The sequence below is a fragment of the Scleropages formosus genome, chromosome 9 (genome assembly GCF_900964775.1).
Source record: "Scleropages formosus chromosome 9, fSclFor1.1, whole genome shotgun sequence".
NCBI classification, from domain to species: domain Eukaryota; kingdom Metazoa; phylum Chordata; class Actinopteri; order Osteoglossiformes; family Osteoglossidae; genus Scleropages; species Scleropages formosus.
Genome location: NC_041814.1, coordinates 11,959,609 through 11,981,094, shown reverse-complemented (window position 1 = coordinate 11,981,094; position 21,486 = coordinate 11,959,609). Strand labels below are relative to the sequence as shown.

The 21,486-nt window shown below is 39.7% G+C and overlaps 1 protein-coding gene across 4 annotated transcripts in view; it reads left to right on the top strand.

Annotated features, from left to right (window-relative positions):
* Positions 1 to 21,486, top strand: part of LOC108923524 (collagen alpha-1(XXIV) chain-like) — an 83,405-nt gene that overhangs the window by 37,232 nt on the left and 24,687 nt on the right. For 3 of the 4 annotated variants that reach the window (XM_018734317.2, XM_018734315.2, XM_018734314.2), the window contains 17 exons: positions 467 to 520; positions 1,393 to 1,437; positions 4,014 to 4,067; positions 4,173 to 4,217; positions 4,618 to 4,671; positions 5,031 to 5,084; positions 5,828 to 5,881; positions 9,250 to 9,303; positions 9,404 to 9,457; positions 10,193 to 10,237; positions 10,649 to 10,702; positions 11,649 to 11,693; positions 14,765 to 14,818; positions 16,691 to 16,744; positions 18,636 to 18,689; positions 18,960 to 19,013; positions 21,357 to 21,410. In XM_018734317.2, coding sequence (XP_018589833.2) covers positions 467 to 520; positions 1,393 to 1,437; positions 4,014 to 4,067; positions 4,173 to 4,217; positions 4,618 to 4,671; positions 5,031 to 5,084; positions 5,828 to 5,881; positions 9,250 to 9,303; positions 9,404 to 9,457; positions 10,193 to 10,237; positions 10,649 to 10,702; positions 11,649 to 11,693; positions 14,765 to 14,818; positions 16,691 to 16,744; positions 18,636 to 18,689; positions 18,960 to 19,013; positions 21,357 to 21,410 — 882 coding nt within the window. The remainder of the gene's footprint in view (positions 1 to 466; positions 521 to 1,392; positions 1,438 to 4,013; positions 4,068 to 4,172; positions 4,218 to 4,617; positions 4,672 to 5,030; positions 5,085 to 5,827; positions 5,882 to 9,249; positions 9,304 to 9,403; positions 9,458 to 10,192; positions 10,238 to 10,648; positions 10,703 to 11,648; positions 11,694 to 14,764; positions 14,819 to 16,690; positions 16,745 to 18,635; positions 18,690 to 18,959; positions 19,014 to 21,356; positions 21,411 to 21,486) is intronic. The other variant, XM_018734316.2, reaches the window with a different exon arrangement.

The window sequence follows — 21,486 nt, the reverse complement described above, 5'->3', positions numbered from 1 at the left end:
AAGAATGTATTTTGATGTTGCATTTGGTACTTGACCAAAAGTTATCATTCTAGACACTGTCACTTCTTTAATTTGTATAAACATGCTGCATTGCAAAAATAGTAGAGCTTCCCTATTCAAACACACAGCTTAGGATCTACAAGGCATCAGCACTACCCATGGTGCCATCTGCTTTGGGTACAAGCATCTGCTAAGTGTACATGATGTGATGTAATATACACACACACATATTGTCAGAACCGCTGGTCCCATACGGGGTCACGGGGAACCGGAGCCTACCCGGTAACACAGGGCGTAAGGCCGGAGGGGGAAGGGGACACACCCAGGACGGGACGCCAGTCCGCCACAAGGCACCCCAAGCGGGACTCGAACCCCAGACCCACTGGAGAGCAGGACTGTGGCCCAACCCACTGCGCCACCGCACCCCCTTGTGATGTAATATATTTTATTTATAATTTGTCCCAAGGGTATTGTCGGAGATGCTGGTGAGAGAGGACCTCCTGGCCCAGATGGAAATGAAGTAAGTTTGTGTGATGATATAAACTGAAGTATTTTGAGTAGTCTCACATATACAAACCATTTTAGGGAAAGCTTTTCTTACTGGACTGTCTCGTATGTCTTGGGGCATGGGGCAGCTCATAGCATAGTGGTTAAAGCCACTGCTCTTAAATTCAAAGGTTTCCCATTTGAATCTCACCTGTTGCTGTAGTACCCACGAGCGAAGTACTTACCCTAAAATGCTCCAGTGAAATTACCCAGCTGTACAAATGGATAAATAGTTGTAGGTACCTAAACAATGTAAGTCGCTTTGAAGAAAAGCATCAGCTAATTAAATAAAAAAAGTCTTTTAGCAAGCTGTTTGTTTATTATATTTGCAGAGAAATTGCTGAAAGGCTTGGATAATTTTGCCACATGTTTTGCCTTATTTCACTTTATCACAATCTCTGTGCCATTTTTAATGGTTTAATGTTATACAAAACAAGTTTTGAAACAATTTGTGCAGGATTAATTTTCTAAAAAAAATTGGAGGTGTGTTAACAATGATCTTATCTTGAATTTCATTGAAATCAAATGTAGAATTTGTATTGTCTGTACTAAAACAAGGCTTTTTGTTATAAAAAGTGCAATTTTAAAGTTCATTTAGTTTTTGACTTGTAAAAGATATCATCCAGTACCTTAATAAAAGCAACCACTTTGACTTATGTACATTTAGCTGTTTTCGAGCTCAGCAAACTGCAGCATTGAGAATACGGAAATCTTCATCTTGATCAACACAGGGAAAGAAGTAATGTAATGTGAAAATGCAGCAAATGCTTGTGTCCCTGCTTGGGTGCATGTTTTCACCGCATTTATTTAGTGTGAACTCATAGTTTGCCATGCAATGTTCTTCAGGGTCCTGTTGGCAGCACCGGAATTGGAGGCTTTCCTGGACTGCGGGTAGGTATACTCATTTCTCAGCCGAGCACAGAAACGTTTTTCTGGAGTCTGATTTAATGCCTCTATTTTCTTTTTTGTTTGTTATATATTACTTCAGTTCATTTGAGGTGAAAGACATCCGTAATAAGAACAAAATGTAGCTTTAATCTCAAGAGCAATGTGCATTTCAAGCCAGCAATTTGTAAAAATTAAAATAATACACTTTAATCTATATAAAGTATTGTTTGCTCCTGTTTGCTACTGTAAAGTGTATTTTTATTGCCAAGCCTGGATTAGCAATATGTTATGGAATTTGAAGTCTTGGCAGACATTCCAGAGTGAGTCATCTTCACAGAAATCTGAATATTACTCAAAAACCGAGTCCAGTAGAGAAAACTACATCCATAACAGCAACATGCTTGATTATACTTACACTATCTGTGCCCGAGACCTTCCTTCTAAAAATTTTCTGGAGTCAGCAACATCTGTGTTCAGTAGATTTACAGTGCAGCCCTGTGGCTTTGCCTCGGAGACTCAGTTATTTATGCAAAATCCTTTGTCCTTTGAATCGGATTTTTTTTTTCTCAAGTTAAAAACAAGTCATGGACCTGTAGGTCTTTCCTGCTACACAGTGAGAACCACATGGCCCACATCCAGCAGACCTTCCAGTTATCGTGTTGGTTTGACTTCCCCAGAGGACAACTGCAAGGCTTAAGTAGAAATGTTGATGTTCCATGCAATAAATGGTAGCATGTGCTGCAACAGTCATAAGTGCCTTCCTTAATGTTTTTCCCCTACTTAACCTCTTAGGTCCAACAATTTATTATTTGACGAGAAAATGTGTCTCTACCACAAAGAATCCCATTTTCTAAAATGCTGTTAAATACTGGTAAATCGTGCAATACATTTCACGTATGTGTAAGGCCTTGTTTGAGCTTCGTTGTATATTTCAATGTGGCGTACTTTATGATGTTGCAGATTCTGAGTTAGGTTGAGGAACGCACGAGTGACGTAACATGTCACATCAGCTGGGAACATAACAGCATGTATGTGCACAGCATTGATTGTTTACAATGTTTATGGCACTGGGTCAGTAATGAAGCTTGTGTGCATTTTATGCAAACAAGAATGCATAAGTATTTTTACGGAACGCTGGTATTAGAGAGTTCAAATTTTAGCTGAGCCTTTTCATCTTGCTCTTTGATGCTCTTGGCAAAAAAAACAAACTCATACATTAAATTTTACTTTCTTAATTTACCTTTTCAAAATTTGCCTTGCTGTGTAATGTAAGAGATCCCAATGTATGCGGGTTTGTTGGACCTCAGTATCATATTATACCAGGTCAGTTTGGTTCAGTGCTGGACTTTATTTGCCATCAGCTACAATGAAAATGAGTGTTGGAGTACACAAACCATTAGTCTGCATCCTTCCCTGTCAAACACTCCAATAAATTATACTGCTGGTTCCAAAACATTGGACCCTCCAGATTTGTGTCCTAACATGTCCTTATGCTCATAGCCTCCTAGAAATCTTTCTGTCATCCCTGTGCCCCAGTATAGTAGAATTTGTTCTAATGTACTGAGATTTGCATGGGGGAAAAGGACCGTATTTTTGTGACAACACTAGCCTGCCTTGTGTGAAGATTTAGCAAGGACCCTTGCCTCAGGCCATGTTTGCATGTTTAGGTGAGATGCCTGGATCCAATGAGTCTCCCAAAGAAGATGATGAGTCCATTATGTGGAGTTGTTTTTCAAATGAAGTGGCTGCTGGAGCTTGTGACAATACCCTGAAAGCACTTTAATGTAAACCAGATTTCCAATTAATGGCTCCACTTATAATCTTGATTCTCAGTTCCATACAGAACCTGTGAGAGTCAGGCATCTCCAAGAGTGGCAGCTCTGGAACGTTTGTCGAGTGCTGACAAACTGGTCGTGCTAACAGTGAGATACTCGAACATAATGCACTTGGCCCACGTGCATTTTCCTTCCTGAGAATGCTTTCAAGTTGACCAGATGCAAAGTTGGAGTCACTGAGATATGTCTGCAACTATATGGGAAATTAAAATGTGTAATTTCTTCATGTAAACCCACTCTTTCGATGTGTTGATGCAAAAAAATGGGCGGTTTCATTTTAAATCACATGGGGTAAAGTAACATCTGCTAATCCAGCACAGCATTTCCTGAAACAAATAGCTGAGGATTTCACAGTCCAGAGATGGCCATTGACACAGATGACATGGGTTCAAGGAAGGAATTTCCGCGTAGTGCATAGCAGACTGTTAGCCAGCTTGGAAATCAGTGCAGCTCTTGGAGTCACACTGCATCAAGATAAAAGAATAGGAAAATTTAATGCTGGATCCTGTGACTACTTACTTCCAGCCCCTTTCGTCTGCACCAGTCAGATTTACACACTGAATGCAAACAAAAGGGGCCTTGATTTCTTTTATCCAAGCTATAGCACATTTGGATGTGCTATATCATTCAGTTAATAACACCAGGTGTAGAAGTCCAGGGAACAGTTTGTTTTTGAGCACTGTCATTATCCCTCATTTTCCCTCTGACCAGCGTGCCTTACCTTATTTCTTGCTCTCCACATAGGGTGATGCAGGGCCCGAAGGATCCCGTGGCCTAACAGGCATAGTGGGACCTCAGGTATGGTCAAGTTTACATTCAGACTACAGGATAACCATTAACCCTTTAACCATTAACCAGCAATTAAACTTTGAACCTAATGACACCCTAATTTGTCTTCGGCAGGGCCTTACCGGAAGAGCTGGGCCACCAGGATTGAAAGGTGATAAGGTGATCTAAATATTTCTGTTATTGGAGTGAATGTCAGAGCTAATTGGCTAGTGAAGTCAAGTGTGCTTTGGAACAGAAAATTGGAGGGAAGAAACTAATAAATAATAATTGAGTTGTAGAATTCCAGATGTTATTGCATACTTTCTCACACACCGTTATCTTTACTGCATTTTGTCTAAAACTGAGCACTTGATTCTTACATATATTTAAGAGTGTCATAGGTCATCAGTTAATTTACTTCTGAAGGTACCGTTTAACTTTATGTGCAAAACTACCGTTTACTGATGCCGCTGATACTTCCTTTGTGAAACATTGTTTACAACATGCAGTACTTTTACTTTCTCTCAACAGCCGTAAGTTCTTTCGGTTAAATATGTTTGTCAAATACTGTGTGAAATAGGGTGATCCTGGATTAATGGGTGAGCCAGGAGAATATGGTTACCCAGGTGACAAGGTAGGAAAGATAATTTTATTTCTTATAATATAGAAATTACAAGCAATTGTATATACCCAGCTATTATTATTACATCTGTAATATATTTACCCCATTCCAGGCTGACATCTCAATGTAGATATGAGCAGAAAACAGACATGTCTGTCCCAGTCACAATAAAATTGTTCAGTAAGTTTAAGTGGTAGTTTTACAAAAAAAATCCCATTAGAAACTAACAGATGCCCAGTGGTGTCAAGGCCAAAGCTTGTAGACTAAACAGACTATTAACATCCCAGAGCCTCTTACATGGCAAGCACATGCAAGCATGTGTAAAGGGAGGGTAAAGACTTGCCAGTGATCATATCTTGTTTTTGTCCCAGGGTGCGGTGGGATTACCAGGACCTCCAGGCATTCGAGGAAAACCTGGACCACCCGTATGTCTCATCTTTTATTCGTCTTTGTGTCGTCCTTCTGCTCTTTTGCATGCTATTCTGTCTTAATGTAGTGAAAAAACATGGAGGATTCCTAATGCTGTTTAACCCCTAATCTATGCAAACTCTCTGGTATTGGATGAATAATGCTGAAGTATTCCCCTAGTGTCTTTGAAGGCCAAGTCCAGACTGTTTTCTTCCCCCGTGGGGCAGAGAACCATGTAATTCAACATATTGTCTTGGTTGAACTGCTTTCTAAGCTTTTCGTGGCATGAGCACAGCTGGAAAATTTGCAGGACTCAATGAACCTCAGTGGCTTGTTCTAGTATGTGGCTTCCTGATTTATTCTGAAACATGGAAGTTATTCATAACACCTAAAACAGATTTTAAAGTAAATTTTCTAGCCTAGTTGTGAACTATACCCTTAAAATGTAGTTTTGGCTTTATGTACTTTAATTTTTTTGTATGTTTTCTGTAACACTAGCTTTGCCACTTTCTGTATTATTTTTTACAGGACAGTAATAAAATGTGTATGAGGATTTCAAACCACCCACTATGTGCAAACACACACAGCTGGCAATGTCAAACCCTTATGAAAACTTTCCATACCATATTGCACTGAGTGAAAAGCTTTGAGCTTTGCATGGGCAAGCTGTGAGTTGCTTTCTGCTGGCAGCTCCAGGCACCCAGTGTTGATATTTCTAATTCTAGGCTTGATGTTTCTTTCTGTTTTACTTTTTAAAAAGGGGAAAATTGGTGAAATGGGACCACTAGGGCCTGCAGGCCCACCTGGCCCAGAGGTGAGAACATTGCTTTAGTATTTCTTGTCTGCTGTGCTTATATCATATACGATGATAAAATTATTATTTTAAGTTGTTTGTGTTATGGTGGTTAATGGTTTTGTAGTGATGATAACAATACTGAAAATCTATTGAACAAAATAAATAGGCAATTAGCATAGTGAATAGGGACAAAACTTTAACTTGGCAGTTAATCCAATCCAAATCGTGGTTCGAAATGGAAGCTCCTGATGTTTCCTTCTCAAAAAAACAATTTATTCCACTATATTATGTCTTTGCCCTTGGACATTATTGACAGTTCTGAGCAGAGTCAGAAAATCCAGAACTCTGATCCACAGAAAGGCTTGACATGCCTTTGTGTGAGACCAGGAAAGTAGATATATATTTCCTCCTCACACTAGTTTGTTCATCTTATAGTGTAAGACCTTTTGTTACATTTAAAGGAACCGGTCATGCTCAGCTGTGCTTTCATTGAAAATATGAGGGATTAAAACAATTTGTTCAAGACTTGCAGTGAGTTTGTTGTGATGTTCAGCGTACAGTTTGGCTGGGGTTAAGGCCTTTTACAGATATACCTCTGAATTATTTGTAATTCGATACTCTGTGTGTATTGCAATTATGGCTCTGATCATTGGCATTCCAAGAATCCTATGCCACTTTTCTTTGCCTTCCCTTCTGACTTACCCTATCATCACTTTGCAAAAAACAGATTAAGAGAACATTTTGGTTAGTCAGTCAATCAGTTTCCTTCCACTCGGAGAGAATCTCAATGGTAGGAGACTGAGTAAACAGGCCCAAACTTTCCTTTCTCCAACAACAGTCACCAGCTCCTCCTGGAGAATCACTAGGTGCTCCTAGGCCAGTTAGGAGAAGTTATCTCTCCAAAGTGTTCTGGATCTATCCTGGTTCTGCTCACAGTGGGACATGCCTAGTACAACCCCAGAGGGAGCTGACTAGAGACCATGCTTATGAGATTTTCAAACCACTTCAACTAACTCCTCTCCATCAGGAGAAACAGGAACTCCCAGATTACCAAATTCCTCTCCATGTCACGAAGAGTGAGCCCTGCAATCCTGCAGAGAAACCCCATTTGGGCAGCTTGAATCCACAATCTTGTTCTTTCAGGCAATACTGAAAGTTTATGACCATAGGTGAGGACAGGGATGTAGACTGTGCTGTCCACCAAGATCTCTGTCTGAAGGCTCAGCACCCACTTCGCTACCTGCAGAACTGTTGGTGCTGCACCTTTACTAAGTGTAGTTTTCCACTGTTCACCTGGAGAAAACACCCTATTGTTTTCTGGGAGAGAACACACACACACACACACCATCTGAAACCACTTGTCCCATATGGGGTCACGGGGAGCTGGAGCCTAACCCAGCAACACAGGGCATAAGGCTGGAGGGGGAGGGGACACACCCAGGACAGGACGCCAGTCCATCGCAAGGCACCCAAAGCAGGACTCGAACCCCAGACCCACCGGAGAGCAGGACCTGGTCTAACCCACTGCGTGGGAGAGAACAATGACCTCAAATTTTCAAGTGAAGATTTTCATCCCAGGCACTTTACACTTGACACTGGACCGCCCCAGTGCACACTGAAGGCAACAGTCACATAAAGCCCAAAAAACAGCAATGAATATTATATTTTATGAATACAGATTAAAAAAAACAAAAAGCTGAATAATGCTTTCAGCACTGTCTGGGGTTCGAGTCCCGCTTGGGGTGCCTTGCGACGGACTGGCGTCCCGTCCTGGGTGTGTCCCCTCCCCCTCCGGCCTTACGCCCTATGTTACCGGGTAGGCTCCGGTTCCCCGTGACCCCGTATGGGACAAGCGGTTCTGAAAATGTGTGTGTGTGTGTGTGCTTTCAGCACAAGGAATATGTGGGGTCTCTTTGATTTTTTTTTTTTTTTTTTTTTCGTGATGCAGGTTTCATTACATAATTCTTTATCGTTTACCTTCTTTAAAGATGCAAAAAACATGTTCTCTGAGCAGGTCTGAACAGTTGTGCAGATACCAATGTCTATGGTCCAGTGCCCTGAAATGATTGCTGTTTATGGCCAGCATTCCTGTTTTGCTACACTGGGTTTGATCATGCCGTTTTGTATAATTCCAGCACAAAGATGCACATGTGGATTTCAGATGCTGTGCGGTTAAAGTCATCACTGTGATACTTAGAAGGGAAAAGCAGCCGGATGACAATAATATAGCTGTACTTTGAGGAGTATATAAACTATAGCTCCCATTGTGCAGCACAGCTGTGAGAGTGTAAAAATGTTAAGAAAACAAATGATAAGAAGTGGTGCCTTGGCTTTTTGGCAGGGAAGCTGTTTCTTAAAAATAGCACAAACTTGTGGGCTTTTATCTTGAGTTTCCATGATTCATCCGCAGTCAATCACATGTGGAACAAGTAAACTTGATTCAGTAGACTGAAAAAGGTAGTGCTGAAGTTTTTGTAAATAACATGGAATGCTGAGACAGATGGACACCTCCCAGTGCTGTGGATCTCAAAGAGATTCCAGCTAGGGGACTTTTCTTCCAGTAGTATTTAATGAGCATCCAGCCATCCATTTTCACAAACTTCTTTGCCAGTGTGGGTTTGTCGTGGTCCGGAGTTTAGGTATACCTGGTGTAGACGTCAGGCCATTTCAGCACACTTATACCAATATTGTCTCGTGTACACACAAATAACAATTTAAAGTCTCCAGTGGACCTGAAACTTTTCTTTGGGCTGTGGAAGGAAAATGTTGCGCTGGACAGAAACCCACATAAAAATGTAGAGAACATGCAAACTCCACACAGACTGAACTGGAGCCTAAATTTAAACCCACAGCTAGTAATTGTGAGCCACTTAGTCTTAGTGCAATCGATTGCACCACTATGTTGCCCATTGAATGAGCTTTTTTTTAGATTTTGTGTACTATATGAAGACATGGTTCATTACATAACTGTGTCTTTGAGTATGGAGAACATTCTTTCCTCAGAGCCTTCCCTTGTGCTTAAAGGCATGTTCTGTCACATGACATTAGCGTTAGCTTGGCCATCTTAACATGAATGGTGTCATATTAGATTCTAATCCCTGATATTTTAATGCCAGACATTTTATAACTTGTTTAAATGGAAAGTTTTTTTGGGTTCTTTGTATGTTCAGTGCTCTGACTTCTGAAGCTGCCTTAATGGTTATATCCTACTAATATTCTTTGGAGAAGTAAGTTGAACTGGGCCTTCCTGTTTTTAATTTTGATGAAGTACATGCAGCATTGTAATTAATAAACAGGTATAACTGAATATATAAGCCAGACCCAGGTATGTTACTGGATAATACACAAATATAGCCAACCTTTTTACCATTCTTTGTTCTGTTCAGGGTTTTCCTGGAGATATTGGTGTTCCAGGTCCCAATGGTCCACCTGGAGTGAAGGTAAAGGCAATGTGACTTTCTTCTCTTTACTATGACATTATGTTGGAAGTGGATGAGTATATCCAAGGTTGAAAACAAATCCTATGGCTTTGCATTTTAGGGTCTTCTAGGTTCAAGAGGACCACCAGGGCCTCCTGGGCCCAAAGGACTTGAGGTAAAGCTCCACTGTTGCTGTTTAATAATACAGTACATCTGTATCAACTTGGCAGTTTTTTTAGAGGCCATTCTCAGTAATGTACCAGTGTACAGAGAGACATATTCGTTAAGAGGTTGTATATTTGCATAATGTTGCTAAATGCAGCACAGTTGCAGCTTCAACTGCTGTCTGCTGGATATTTTCCACTCCATGAGCTCACTACATCTTGGGTGTTACTAAAGGCAAGAGTGAATGAGGTGATCTTGCCAGGAGAGGAAAGGCGGGAAGACCTAGAAGCTCCTACATACCGCACGCCTCCCTATTTTGTGATCTTGCTTACATCGGCATCTCACTAGTCTGCCCTGTACACAGAAAAGAAAATTTCCTCAGGTCACTGCCATGGAGGTAAAAAAATTAGTGTCAAAAAGCATTATGAGCTGACGTTTTAGTCTTTTTCCCCACCAGAGTGCTTCATTTATCTCGATGAGAAGTGGTCTCATGGCCAAAGTCTTAACTTGTCAGAAGCAGAAAAACTGAGTTTGGAAAAGAATATTGTTTATACGCAACTATTGCCTGTCTTTGTTTATTTCAGCAAAACTGCACCAGCAAATTGTGATATAAAATTTGCATCTTTACTGTGAATTTCTGTTAAAGGTTTTTTACAACAGGGAGGCTAATAAGTGACCCAAAATACTTTTGTGGACAAAAGTATTGGGAATTGTTCTCCAGTATGTTTGCTTATATGCTTTTTAGGGTGATGAAGGTCCCATTGGCCCACCAGGCAGTCCTGGCCCTACAGTAAGTGTCCTTGTGTCTTTGCATCATTATCTGTTATCCATATTTATCCAGGTTCGGTAGCAATGTAAGACAAAAAAAAAAGTGTTTCTTATGTGTGGACAGTGCTGTTATATGCCTGCATGCCTAGTAAGGTTGAATATCAGTTGAAATGTTGAAAAATCACAGAACTATGAGGGTTGTGTGAATTTTTAACAAACTGGAAGGTAAATAAATACATTGTAGCTCAAAAGAAGCCTCTCTTCATTTCATAAGGTGTATAGGTACTATGTAATATGAATAAATATATATACTATGTGATGGAATTTAGGTAAACCAAACCTTCTGCTAAATTCCTGTTCCAAACAGTTGAAAAGACATTCCTGCAGTATTCATATCTTAACTGACATTTTGATGTATTTTCTACTTTCTCAGGGAAGACCAGGTCGGAAGGGCTATGTAGGAGAGCCTGGGCTTGGAGGTCTGAGGGTACGTGTTGCAGCTTATTGTACAATATCCTTGGAAGTGCTAAATGTGGCCGTATTCTGTGTCTGAAACTTGATGCTATAGTAGGACCTATGGTGGTGGAGCTCAGGAAGAACAAATTGTAAACTATTCCCTTGGGTGAGGTCCTCTTTTTCCATTGCTGAAGGGGACATTTGCCATCAGCCCATGTGCTTGCAGAGCTTTGGGTGGAATCTCGTGAGCATTAGTCTCCTAGAAATGTTTTTCTGTACACCACCTTGTGAAACTTGTATCACAAAAAATGCAAATAAGTGGATGGGCTTACATCATGCACCTTTGAAGTGGAATGTGTGTCTGTGTTCACCCCTGCCACATTGGTGATGGTGTCATTCTTAGAGTAATGGGTTATTGACCAAAACTGCATTTAGAGGAAAAGGGGGAAATGTAATATCAAAATTTCAAAATTCAAGCATGTTTATTGCTACCAAAAAGGAAAACCTATAATAGTATTGCAGGTTGTGCATTAAATATCTTATCTATACTTATTTGTGAAGAAATTTCAAATATGCTGATTATCTCAAAACGTTCAACACATTATTAGCTTGCCATTAAAGTTTATGCATATCACAAGTCCTTTTTAAATGTATGAAAATTTCATTTCAAGGAATTATTGAAAATGTTTCCTTCCCAGTGTTGGTTCTTTCATTGAAACAGTCTAGTCAATCAGTTGTTGGTAAAGTCATCAATTTGTGGAATGCCTCATTTAGGTTAAATACAGGAATTCTCCTGAGTATTTTATTACAAACAACTGCTTTCATAGCATTCGGTGAAAATAAAAAACATTACCACATGTTATTTACTGAGGATCTTACTTTAAAGGTTTTGAAACATGGTTATTGTATGACTTCAGAATTTATTTATGGACAAAACTAATGTTTTTTTTTTTTTTTTTTTGATCTTTTAATTACAGGGAGAAACTGGGGATCCAGGGAACCCGGGGAAAAATGGACCACAAGTAAGGATCATTTTGCATGGCAAATGCAGAACACAATCACATCCTGTGCTACTGTCATAATTGTAGTTGGCTTCCTTTTCACAGTCCTGAGTTCCGTTATGGGAATTTTCTTAATTTGGAGTTGTGGTTTTTGGTCGTCTCCTGAGAATCAGTTCAGCGGAAATTAATGTACGGTAAACTGCTTCTACCACAAACACCCTCATTTCCTTTAAAAACTAAGCTGTAATAGTTTTAAAAATGGACAAGGTTGCTGTTGAATTGTGGCACATCAGCTTTTAGATGTCACAAAGTAGTCAAGTGTACAACTGGGTAACACAGAAGTGCTGTAATGAAACAAAGAGGAGACACTCAGATATTGGCCCAAACATTATGTGTTTTGCCTAACATACAAGTAAGAAACATATAGGGTTACTGTTACTGTATGAGACATACAGGGTTATGTTGCCTACTTTTTGTTTAATTTCATTTGCATTTCTTTGCACTGAACCATTGTTGTGAGCTGTTTGGTGCATATTAGGATCCACCAGCAATTTTTCTCAGTGTTTCTGATGCATAGACTCCAACATATGTGAAGGATTAAATGGTTACCACAGTCCGGATGGACCCTTTGAAGCTAAAGAACAGCCATGGGCCCATGTAAAATGGGATCTTTACCATATGGAGAGCTAATGAATGCCATTACCTCACTTTCCAAATAAATAAGATAAAGCATCTCCGAAAAACCCTGTCTAACACTGTAGGTTACTGAGGGGTCACAGTTGGAGATAGCTTTCTTCGTGATGTCTTTGTCTCTATCTTTCTTCAAAATCACTTTATCCCATCATATCTTCTTATCATTACATGTGAAAGGTGTTATTTTTCTTTTGCATTTTTTGAAAGTGATCATATGTGAGTCACGTTGAAAAGCAGGCCAAATGGAACGTGTTTTATTGTTGAAGGAATTACTGAAAATCATTTGATAAACGTTTGTCCAGCTCCAGCCCCTAGGTAGCCAAATATATATCCTCACCTGTGGTCTAGGACAGGTCTGATCAGCTGCAGGTGGATCTTACCTAGTGGATATGTGGGGATGTGGCAGTTAAAAGTCGGGAATCCATTGGTCCAAAAGGCTCTTATCTTTCATGCGCTGCACACATATTGTTTCCATATCTGTGCTCTTCTACTTGTGTGTAATCCTGCTGTGAAATTTGAGTATTTGTCAGGAAAAAACTTTAAACCAAGACTATAAGAAATTGAATTATCTTTAACAGATAGAAATATCTGTTTACGGACATGTTTAAAGCAGCTGGCATTTTTTGCGCTGACCTGAAATGTAATTTATCGTAAAGGTCTTTTCGGCATGTTGGAGTGAATTGGAACAGTTTCTACCCAATGAACTAACTTCAGTCATTTTGTGCCACCCCATCCTACAGCACGACCTGTCTGGCATTTTTTTCACAATATATTATTGTTATTGTGATTATGTTTCTCTTTATTTAGAATACTTTGGCATACTAGAATAACAGCTGGTAGCTATAGTTACACTATATGTAAAGTTGCCTTCAGTCTTTCGGAAAATTGAACATACAGTATGTATTAACATTGATCCAGTACATTTCCCAGTATGTAACAGCACGTTGCACATCACACTGATGGCACAAAAATAGTAGAATGTTTTGCATTCTTTACAATTCTAATAACTGGAGAAGGAAAAACTGAATTGATTGTTGAGCCCTTGAGCAAGGTACTTACCCTGAATTGCTTCAGTATAACAGTTACCCAGCTGTATAAATGTGTAAATAGCTAGCCTAACATTGTAAGTTGCTTTAGAGAAAAGTGTCAGCTAAATGAATGAATGCAAATGCTACATAACAAAACCTGACCAGTTTTTTACTGTGAATTTTTACTTAGAAAAGTGATTTTTCTCTCTCTGTTTCAACTGACTGAGTGAAATCTCTGAAAGGAAAAAAAAAAAAAATCAGAGTCTAACTAAAATAAGATGTCAATTTCTAAGCACATGCAAAGAATGAGATCAACACTTATTTATTGCCTGCTGATTCTCTGGAACAAACTTTTCAAACAACTGAACAAAACTGTTGAGCTACAGTGTGACCCCTAAATGTGAATACTGTGTGTTTTTTTCATGCTTTTGCTTAGTTCACATCTCATCCTTCTGCAGGCTGCTCACAGTCCTACCCTGTGCTTTGGCACAGAGTCAAAGCAGAGTAATGTTCCAGACATTCTCTCTGGAAACAATTACCCTCTTTAGATTTGTTAATACATTTGCATTATCCAGTGCTTTCTCTCTTGTCATTTTTAAAAGTGCACACTGAAGGTCACAAGGTTGTTATTAAAGTCTGTGGGCATCACTGGGCAGTTTCATTGACATCCTCATTACAATGAAACAGTGCAGTGATTTTAAGTCAAGCAAAAATAGACATCACATTTGGGTAAAATCTGGAAGATTTCTCTGCAGGGAAAAAATGCCTGTACTGGTTTGGTTGACTAGGTTTAGGTGTAGCATTGGTTATGTACATATTTCTCTACCTTTTTCTAATTTATTGGAGGTAAAATTAAGATGAGTTCCTTTTTTGATCTCTGTTTCTTGGTATTTTACATTTTAGTCAGGTAAGGGCAGTTTCTGTGTAAAATGTGTGTATTTCTGGCAGATTGATTGGTGTTACTATAGTATTGTGGTAAATAATAATTTTATGCATAAGCCAGAGGGCAGCATTATGCACATGACAGTTTGGCCATGATAAAAAAAAAAACAAAAAACTTGTTATATTATTTATTTCCAAGTAATTGCATTTGCAGCTTGACAGATCTCCTGAATGCAGCTTTTTGGCAATGTAGTACACAATTTTATTAAGTCATTGTGACTTTTTTGGATTTTCCACAAAGAACATTAATTCACTGTTATATTGTCATTATATCTAGTGTCAATCTAGCATAAATAACTGAAGATTATCTGCTTGCTTACATTAGTTATAAACTTTTATTATTATTATTATTATTATTATTATTGGTGCACATCCTATAATATTATCATTATTTTAACAATAATGTTATTATTATTATTTTATTTTCAGGGACCACTGGGCTTAATTGGACCTGCAGGTGCAATTGGAGTTCAAGGTGAAAAGGTAGAGCTATTTTCTGTGCCATTATTCTGTCAGGACTGATCACCGCAGGCTGAGTGGAAAGGCTGACGTGTCATAAATACTGCCATTGACAGACCTCTAATTAGTCCCTCCTACAGGAGTATGAGCCTTGGGTTCTGCATTCATCTTACAGTTTGAAACGTCACACCTTGTATCTGCTGCTTTAATAACACTTAGAAACAGGAAAGACTATTCAGTGAAGTCTTTTGACTGCACTCATTCAGTGTAAAATAAGAATGGATTGCCAAAATAAAGGGCAGCTGGTTGTGTAGTGGCTAGAGCTCCTGCCTTTGGACCTAAAGGTTTGAATCCTACCTCCAGCTATAGTACCCATGAGCAAGGTACTTACCCTTAATTTCTCCAGTGAATTTACCCAGCTGTATAAATGGGTAAATAACTGTAAGCAGTGTAATATCGCTTTAGAGGAAAAACATCAGCTAAATGAATAAATGTAGAACACTGAATTACATCGGAAGATACTGCATGAAAATAAATAACATTTGTGCATGTGATGTGTTCAGAAGTCTTAAAGATAATCAAGCCCAGCAACACAATGCAATTTATATCTGTCCAAACCTTTCAAAGCCCTGTACTATTTTGGCAAAATAACTTCTACTTACACAGTTTATATTTATCTCCTTGATGTTGTTACACTGTGTCTGACCTGCTGACAATAATAAATTCATCAGAAGTCTTTTTTTTATTAATTATAATTAGTGAGGGGGTGGCTGGTGGCGTCGTGATTGGAGCGGCTGCCTTTGGAGCCGAAGGTTGCCGGTTCACTCCCCGTCTCTGGCTGTAGTGCCCTTGAGCAAGGTGCTTGCCATGCCATTGCTCCAGTACCTTTTCCTGGCTGCATGCTTGGGTAACTAGTTGTGGCCCTACAATGGACTGGCATCCCATCCAGGGTGTTTTCCTCCCTCCATCCCTTCAGTCTTGTGCCAAATGTCTCCAGGATAGGCTCCGGCTTACCGCAACCCTGCTTGGGAGAAGCGGTTATTGAAGTTCGTTGGTATAATTAATTACTGTAATATATTAATTATTAATTGCTGCTTATTTATTTATTTGCCAGCAAAACACTGCTTTCATTAGATGACAAATGACAGTAATTATTTGAAAAAAACATGTCTGTAGTATGAGTCTGTCAATATTTGGTCTCATGTGAGGGAAGTGTTCTTCAACACCATCTGATTTCCTCTTTCAGGATTAACATACCACAGTATTTTGTGTATGCAAGGAGAAATTGTAGGCTCTGGAGTGTTCTTATTCAACACGGTCCTTTTCACTTCCTTTACTAACGGAATGATTGTTGACTGACAAGACGCTACACCTTGACCCCTCCCCTTAAAACACCTATGCAATCCAGTCTGATCAGACTTGTTTGGGCACAGAAGGAGAGCTCCATGTGTAGTACACGGAGGAGCTTCCGGCTTAGTAATCTTTCAGTAGAACCTATACCCTGTCAAGCCTTGAATTCCTTTCAGATTATATACTGTACATATTTAATCGAATTATTCACTGAGAGCTAAACTTCTTTCCAGCTCTTAAATTATTCATCAGACATATTTGTCTTTCGAAGCCCACAGCTGAACTTGTACAATCTTGAAGAAATCAAACAGAGTTGAATCTTTGGATTTCAAAGGCACAATACTTTCGGAGTGCGTAGATTTTATGGCCGAAAAACTTTGAGTGACATTTACTGAGAACATGCAGATGTAATGCTTATTTTTCATATTTACTGTCTAGACCTAAGAGTACTCTCTGCTTTTAACACTACTGTTTACACGTCTTCTTAGTATATGACATGAAAATATTAGTGAGAGTGCCTGGAGGTTTTTCTGACTTCTTCTGCAGGGCGACCGAGGTCCCACAGGTCCTTTGGGTCCTCCTGGGGAAAAGGGCTCCATGGTGAGTACCCTTGAGAATACCAAGTAGGGCAGAAGTGTGGCTGTGCTTGGAACTGTAGTGCTACAGAACAAGTCTCATGTGGCATTACTAGTACTTCACAGAGGTAAATCACCTAAACGCAAATATGAAAAAGCAAGTGTGGTAATATTCATTGCAATCCAATTGGCTTTTAAAGGCGTAATACTCAGGTAAGATCCTCATTTTACTCCTGCGTGGTGATTCGTGCTGTTTTGTATGTGCAGATTGGAGAGGTAGTAATAATGATACGGTTGGCCCAGTGGTACAACGAGAACCGCTGCTGTCTCACAGCACCTGGGTGGTGTGAGAGGATCTGGGTTTCATCCTTGCTCAGTATGTGTAGACTTTGCGTGGTCTCCCCATGTCTGCGTGGGTTTCTTCTGGGTGCTCTGGTTTCCTCCCACAGTCCAAAGACATGCTGTTCAGGTTCACCCATAGTGTGTGTGTGACAGAGAGAGTGTGTTCCACTGATCTATGGATGAGTAAGTAGTGTATCTAACAATGTAAGTCAACTTGGTTGAATAAGGTGTTTGTGGGCTGATAACACTAGATAGAGTTCACTGGAAGTCGCTCTGGAGAAAAGTGTCTGCTAAATAAATGTAAATGGCTGTACGGCAGTGAATTCAACGTGCTTCGGTTTTTGCAGTTTACCCCTTTTAGTTCTGCCTCAGCTCCCTCTGTAAAAGTCAGAGCCGTGGGTGCCTGCTGTGGCTGTTTGAAAGCTGGCTGCTGTTCCTGCTTTGGCCTGTGAACAGTTTAAGTGGCTCTGGATGTGTTCATGTACCCTTTCCTGGCTCCTTTGGGACAAATTCCTGAACTGAAGCACCCTAGTGCCCTAGCCATGTAAAACATTGGTCCAACTACTGCCAAAATGAGATTAGCTTTATTTGCATGATCCATTTTTAAAAGGATTTTTTTTTATTATTCTTGCAATAATTTTGTTCTTTTTTTATTTATTTATTCACTCATTTATTATAATTATTTATTTATTTTTGGAATGCTCAAGTGTACATATGACTTGAATTTTTGTATAATCCGTATAATTTATGAAATATTCAGTTGCAAAATTTAACTAAAATTTCCATCAGCTACTGAATTAACTGTTTCTGCTGATTTAGGACCCTAGTTAATCGGCTCCTGGGGGGCGCAGTGGCGCAACGGGTTTGGCCGGGTCCCGCTCTTTGGTGGGTCTGGGGCTCGAGTCCCGCTTGGGGTGCCTTGCGACAGACTGGTGTCCCGTCCTGGGTGTGTCCCCTCCCCCTCCAGCCTTGCGCCCTGTGTTGCCGGGGTTAGGCTCCGGTTTGCCGCGACCATGCTCGGGACAAGCGGTTTCAGCCAGTGTGTATGTTTGTGTGTTAACTGGCTCCTGATTTTTCTGCCTAGAAAGCAAAACATTTCTAATCCATTACTAGATGAGTTATAGCATATATTAATAATGATGATTGTGATTATTATATAATGATAACTGTGATAATTATCATTGTAAATATATAGATTATTTCATTTATTCTTTCTTAAAGTAAGGTTGTATCAATCTGAGAGAAACATTAAAACACAGTGTCTAAACTACATATTAAGAGCTTATTATGTAGTGTGAGTGCAGTTTGTGGTATCATAAGCAACTGGATGGTAATAAAATAATTCTTTGACTTTAGTGAAAGCTTTTTTCTTACATTAGGATGCATTATTGCTTTCATTTGTATAAATAGTAGCAGAACTTTAAAAGATACTGTAGCTATACTACATTGTAATATATACTTAGGAAATTAATGCATCTTTTTTGTGATGGTAATGAGTGCCAAGGATTTATAATGCTAAGATGTGGAGGATTGCTTCTTCATTTATGTCCCTTCTTTGTTTTTTATTTCCTCAGGGATACCCAGGATTGCCAGGAAGCCCTGGTGATGTGGGTCCGCAAGGTCCTCCTGTAAGTAGTTCTTTTCCTCGAGAAGAAATGTAATCAAAATCTGAATGTGAAACAGACATACACAAACAGTTCCCCATCAGTATTGTGAACATGTGGACACGTACTGCAGCGTCAAAAGTGCTTAGTGTTGGCTTTCTAACGTCTCAGCGTCCTCGTTCAGCTACTGTAATAACAGATATTCCGGAGAAATCTCCAGATTTTCTGTCTTCCACCTTGTATTCATGTGCCATGAATAATATGAATTAAATTTTTTTTTTCTCCTTTCCACAGGGACCACAAGGTCAGAGAGGCGCAGCAGGAATTCCAGGACCTAAGGGCAGAAGAGTAAGAGATGTAAACCTATAAAAGCTAATAAGGTGATCTGTAAATCATCATGACGAGAAGTATTGCTCATTAAGGAATGGAATACTAATGGTTGTTTCCTGGCATAAAAGTGTTCTGGGAACTTCTGGCTTTCTTTATCCTCTGACAAAAAAAATGGATGCACAGATTCCCTCCGAATCCTCTTCTGACAGGACACCTAGTGGCAAAACAGTGAATGTGCCCTGCACACATTAAATATTGTCAAAAATGTCATTACTTATGTGGTATTTTCAGCTTGTTCACAGGGGGGTCCATGCTATACTCCCTAATATGGACTAAAGAAGGGTGTCTTATAATGAAGCAATTTACAGCCATACAAGACAGTAGAGAAAATTGTTCATGTGGACGAAGCATTACTGAGCATTATCCCTCCCATAATGAGGTTAAATTGTTCTGTAAATTCGCTCGTTCAGGCAAATTCCCGCCATGAGCGCACTGAACCTGTATTTCTTATGGAAAAAATAATGCATTCCTAGATGTAAACCATCAAATCTAAAATGAATTAAAGTACGAAAATAAAAGGTATTTTTCGTATTTTTCAACCATTACTTATGAGTGTCCTGGTTATTTGGGACCCCCTATAATGAGGAGCCCCATATCATGAGCGTATCATAATTTTTAAAAATTTAGATGATATTTACGGTGAAATATACTTAAGCTGCTGTATTTGTATCGTGTTAGTACACTGACTTGAACTCTGTAGTAACAGCAGGAGACCTCATGAATCATGCTGCAGAAATCGAATACAATGCTGTAATGTGAAAGATATTTACTGACAGTACTGTCTTCAAAAATACTGTCGTTTTATAAACACAAAAAACTGATTTTATAGAAGTATTGTAACAAACTTGTTTTTGTTTTTGATTTCAAGTTAAAATGCATCCCACCGTGAGACATGTCTTATAAGCAAGACATGGAAACTAGTAGGGAGCAACAAATCTGTGACACAGTGAACAGCAGGGTATTGTATAGGGAGTCTGTATTTACTCCTGAATATGATATATATATATTTTTTTTTTTTTTTCTTTTTTTTCTTAAAGTAATTCTTGCTGTCAGTAATCGGGCACATAATCAAAGGCATAAATGGGTGTTTGGAGGGCTTAGGCCAAACATACTGCTGGTCTTCTCAGGGTGGGAAAAGGCCAGAGCAGTGTGTTCATTTCAGAGTGGCTTCATGCTGGTTGAACTGTGCATCTTTTCGAAAGCTCACTGGATGTTCTCCTTTCTGAAACCTCATTTTCCCGTGAAACAAAGGTGTGCAAGCCTACCCCAGGGTATCCGTTTCTTTAATGCCAAAGTTATGTCCATCTGGTTCTCATAAGTGTGCCAGTCAGTAGGTGGTGGCAGCCAGGGCCAAGGCCAGATGTGTGTTTATTGCAGTAGTTGGAGGAAAGTGCCTTAGAACTGGATCCCAGGAATTCCCTGTGCTTGCTTTGCTGTGATTCCCCTCCCCTTTTAGCTACACACGTTTCTCCTCAAGCCTGGAGGCCTGAATGAGTGTAGGTGTCACTTTGAGCAGCGATGGGGAGATAATCCTAGGTGTCACACTTCCAAAAGAAAAGTGTGTTCTGTGTGACCCCCTCACTCCAGAGAGCTAATGTGGATGACAGGGGTTCAGCTTCCTATGTGATATGCACAGTGTCACACCTCATTGGGAGGCCCTTGTACTTTCTCAGTGATGGTGCTTCACCATAAAGCGGAATAAGTCACACAAACATTCCATACCTTTTACATGCCTTATCGTGGTATCTAGCATTTATTTTTTTATTTTATACTATTCCCACTGTTAGCTGTTTTTATAATATTCCCATATTCACTGCTCTCCACCACTAAGACAATTTTTCCTTGTGGGAATGAGCAAGACCCCGGGGCTATGAGTAACAGACAGCGAAGAGGCCCCCCATTAGATGCGGGAACGGCGCAGAAGGAATGTGAATCCAGAAGCAGCCCAGGTGATACACAGAGACCAGACAAAACAGGGAAGGGAGACATTGAAGCTCAGAAGAATTTATTTGTCTCGCTAACTGGTTTTCGTCCGTCTGATTGCACAGGAAATGGACACAGATGGAATGTTTACAGCACAGGGCCTGTGGTGTCAACGTTACTTGGAAAGTGTGTACAGACACCATGTCTGTGGTAAAGTGTGTTGATACAAGAGGGTACAAGGGTACAGGTTTATTCCTAAAAGCCTTTTCTTCTAATATGCAGTACAAGCTCTAGGTGTTGCCTGCCAGAGTCGGGAAAGAAACAAGGTGAATGATATCTTAATGATCAGAAAAAAAGGAATTAATGCTTCTTTTCAAGGGGCCAAGAGGTCCAGACGGTCTTCCAGGAGAACCTGGGCCACAAGGTACAAAGGTAGTTAAACTTTTTTAATGGAAAACAACAGATTTTCTTAACAAAATGCTCTCGTTTAGTTTTCCTGAACTAATTT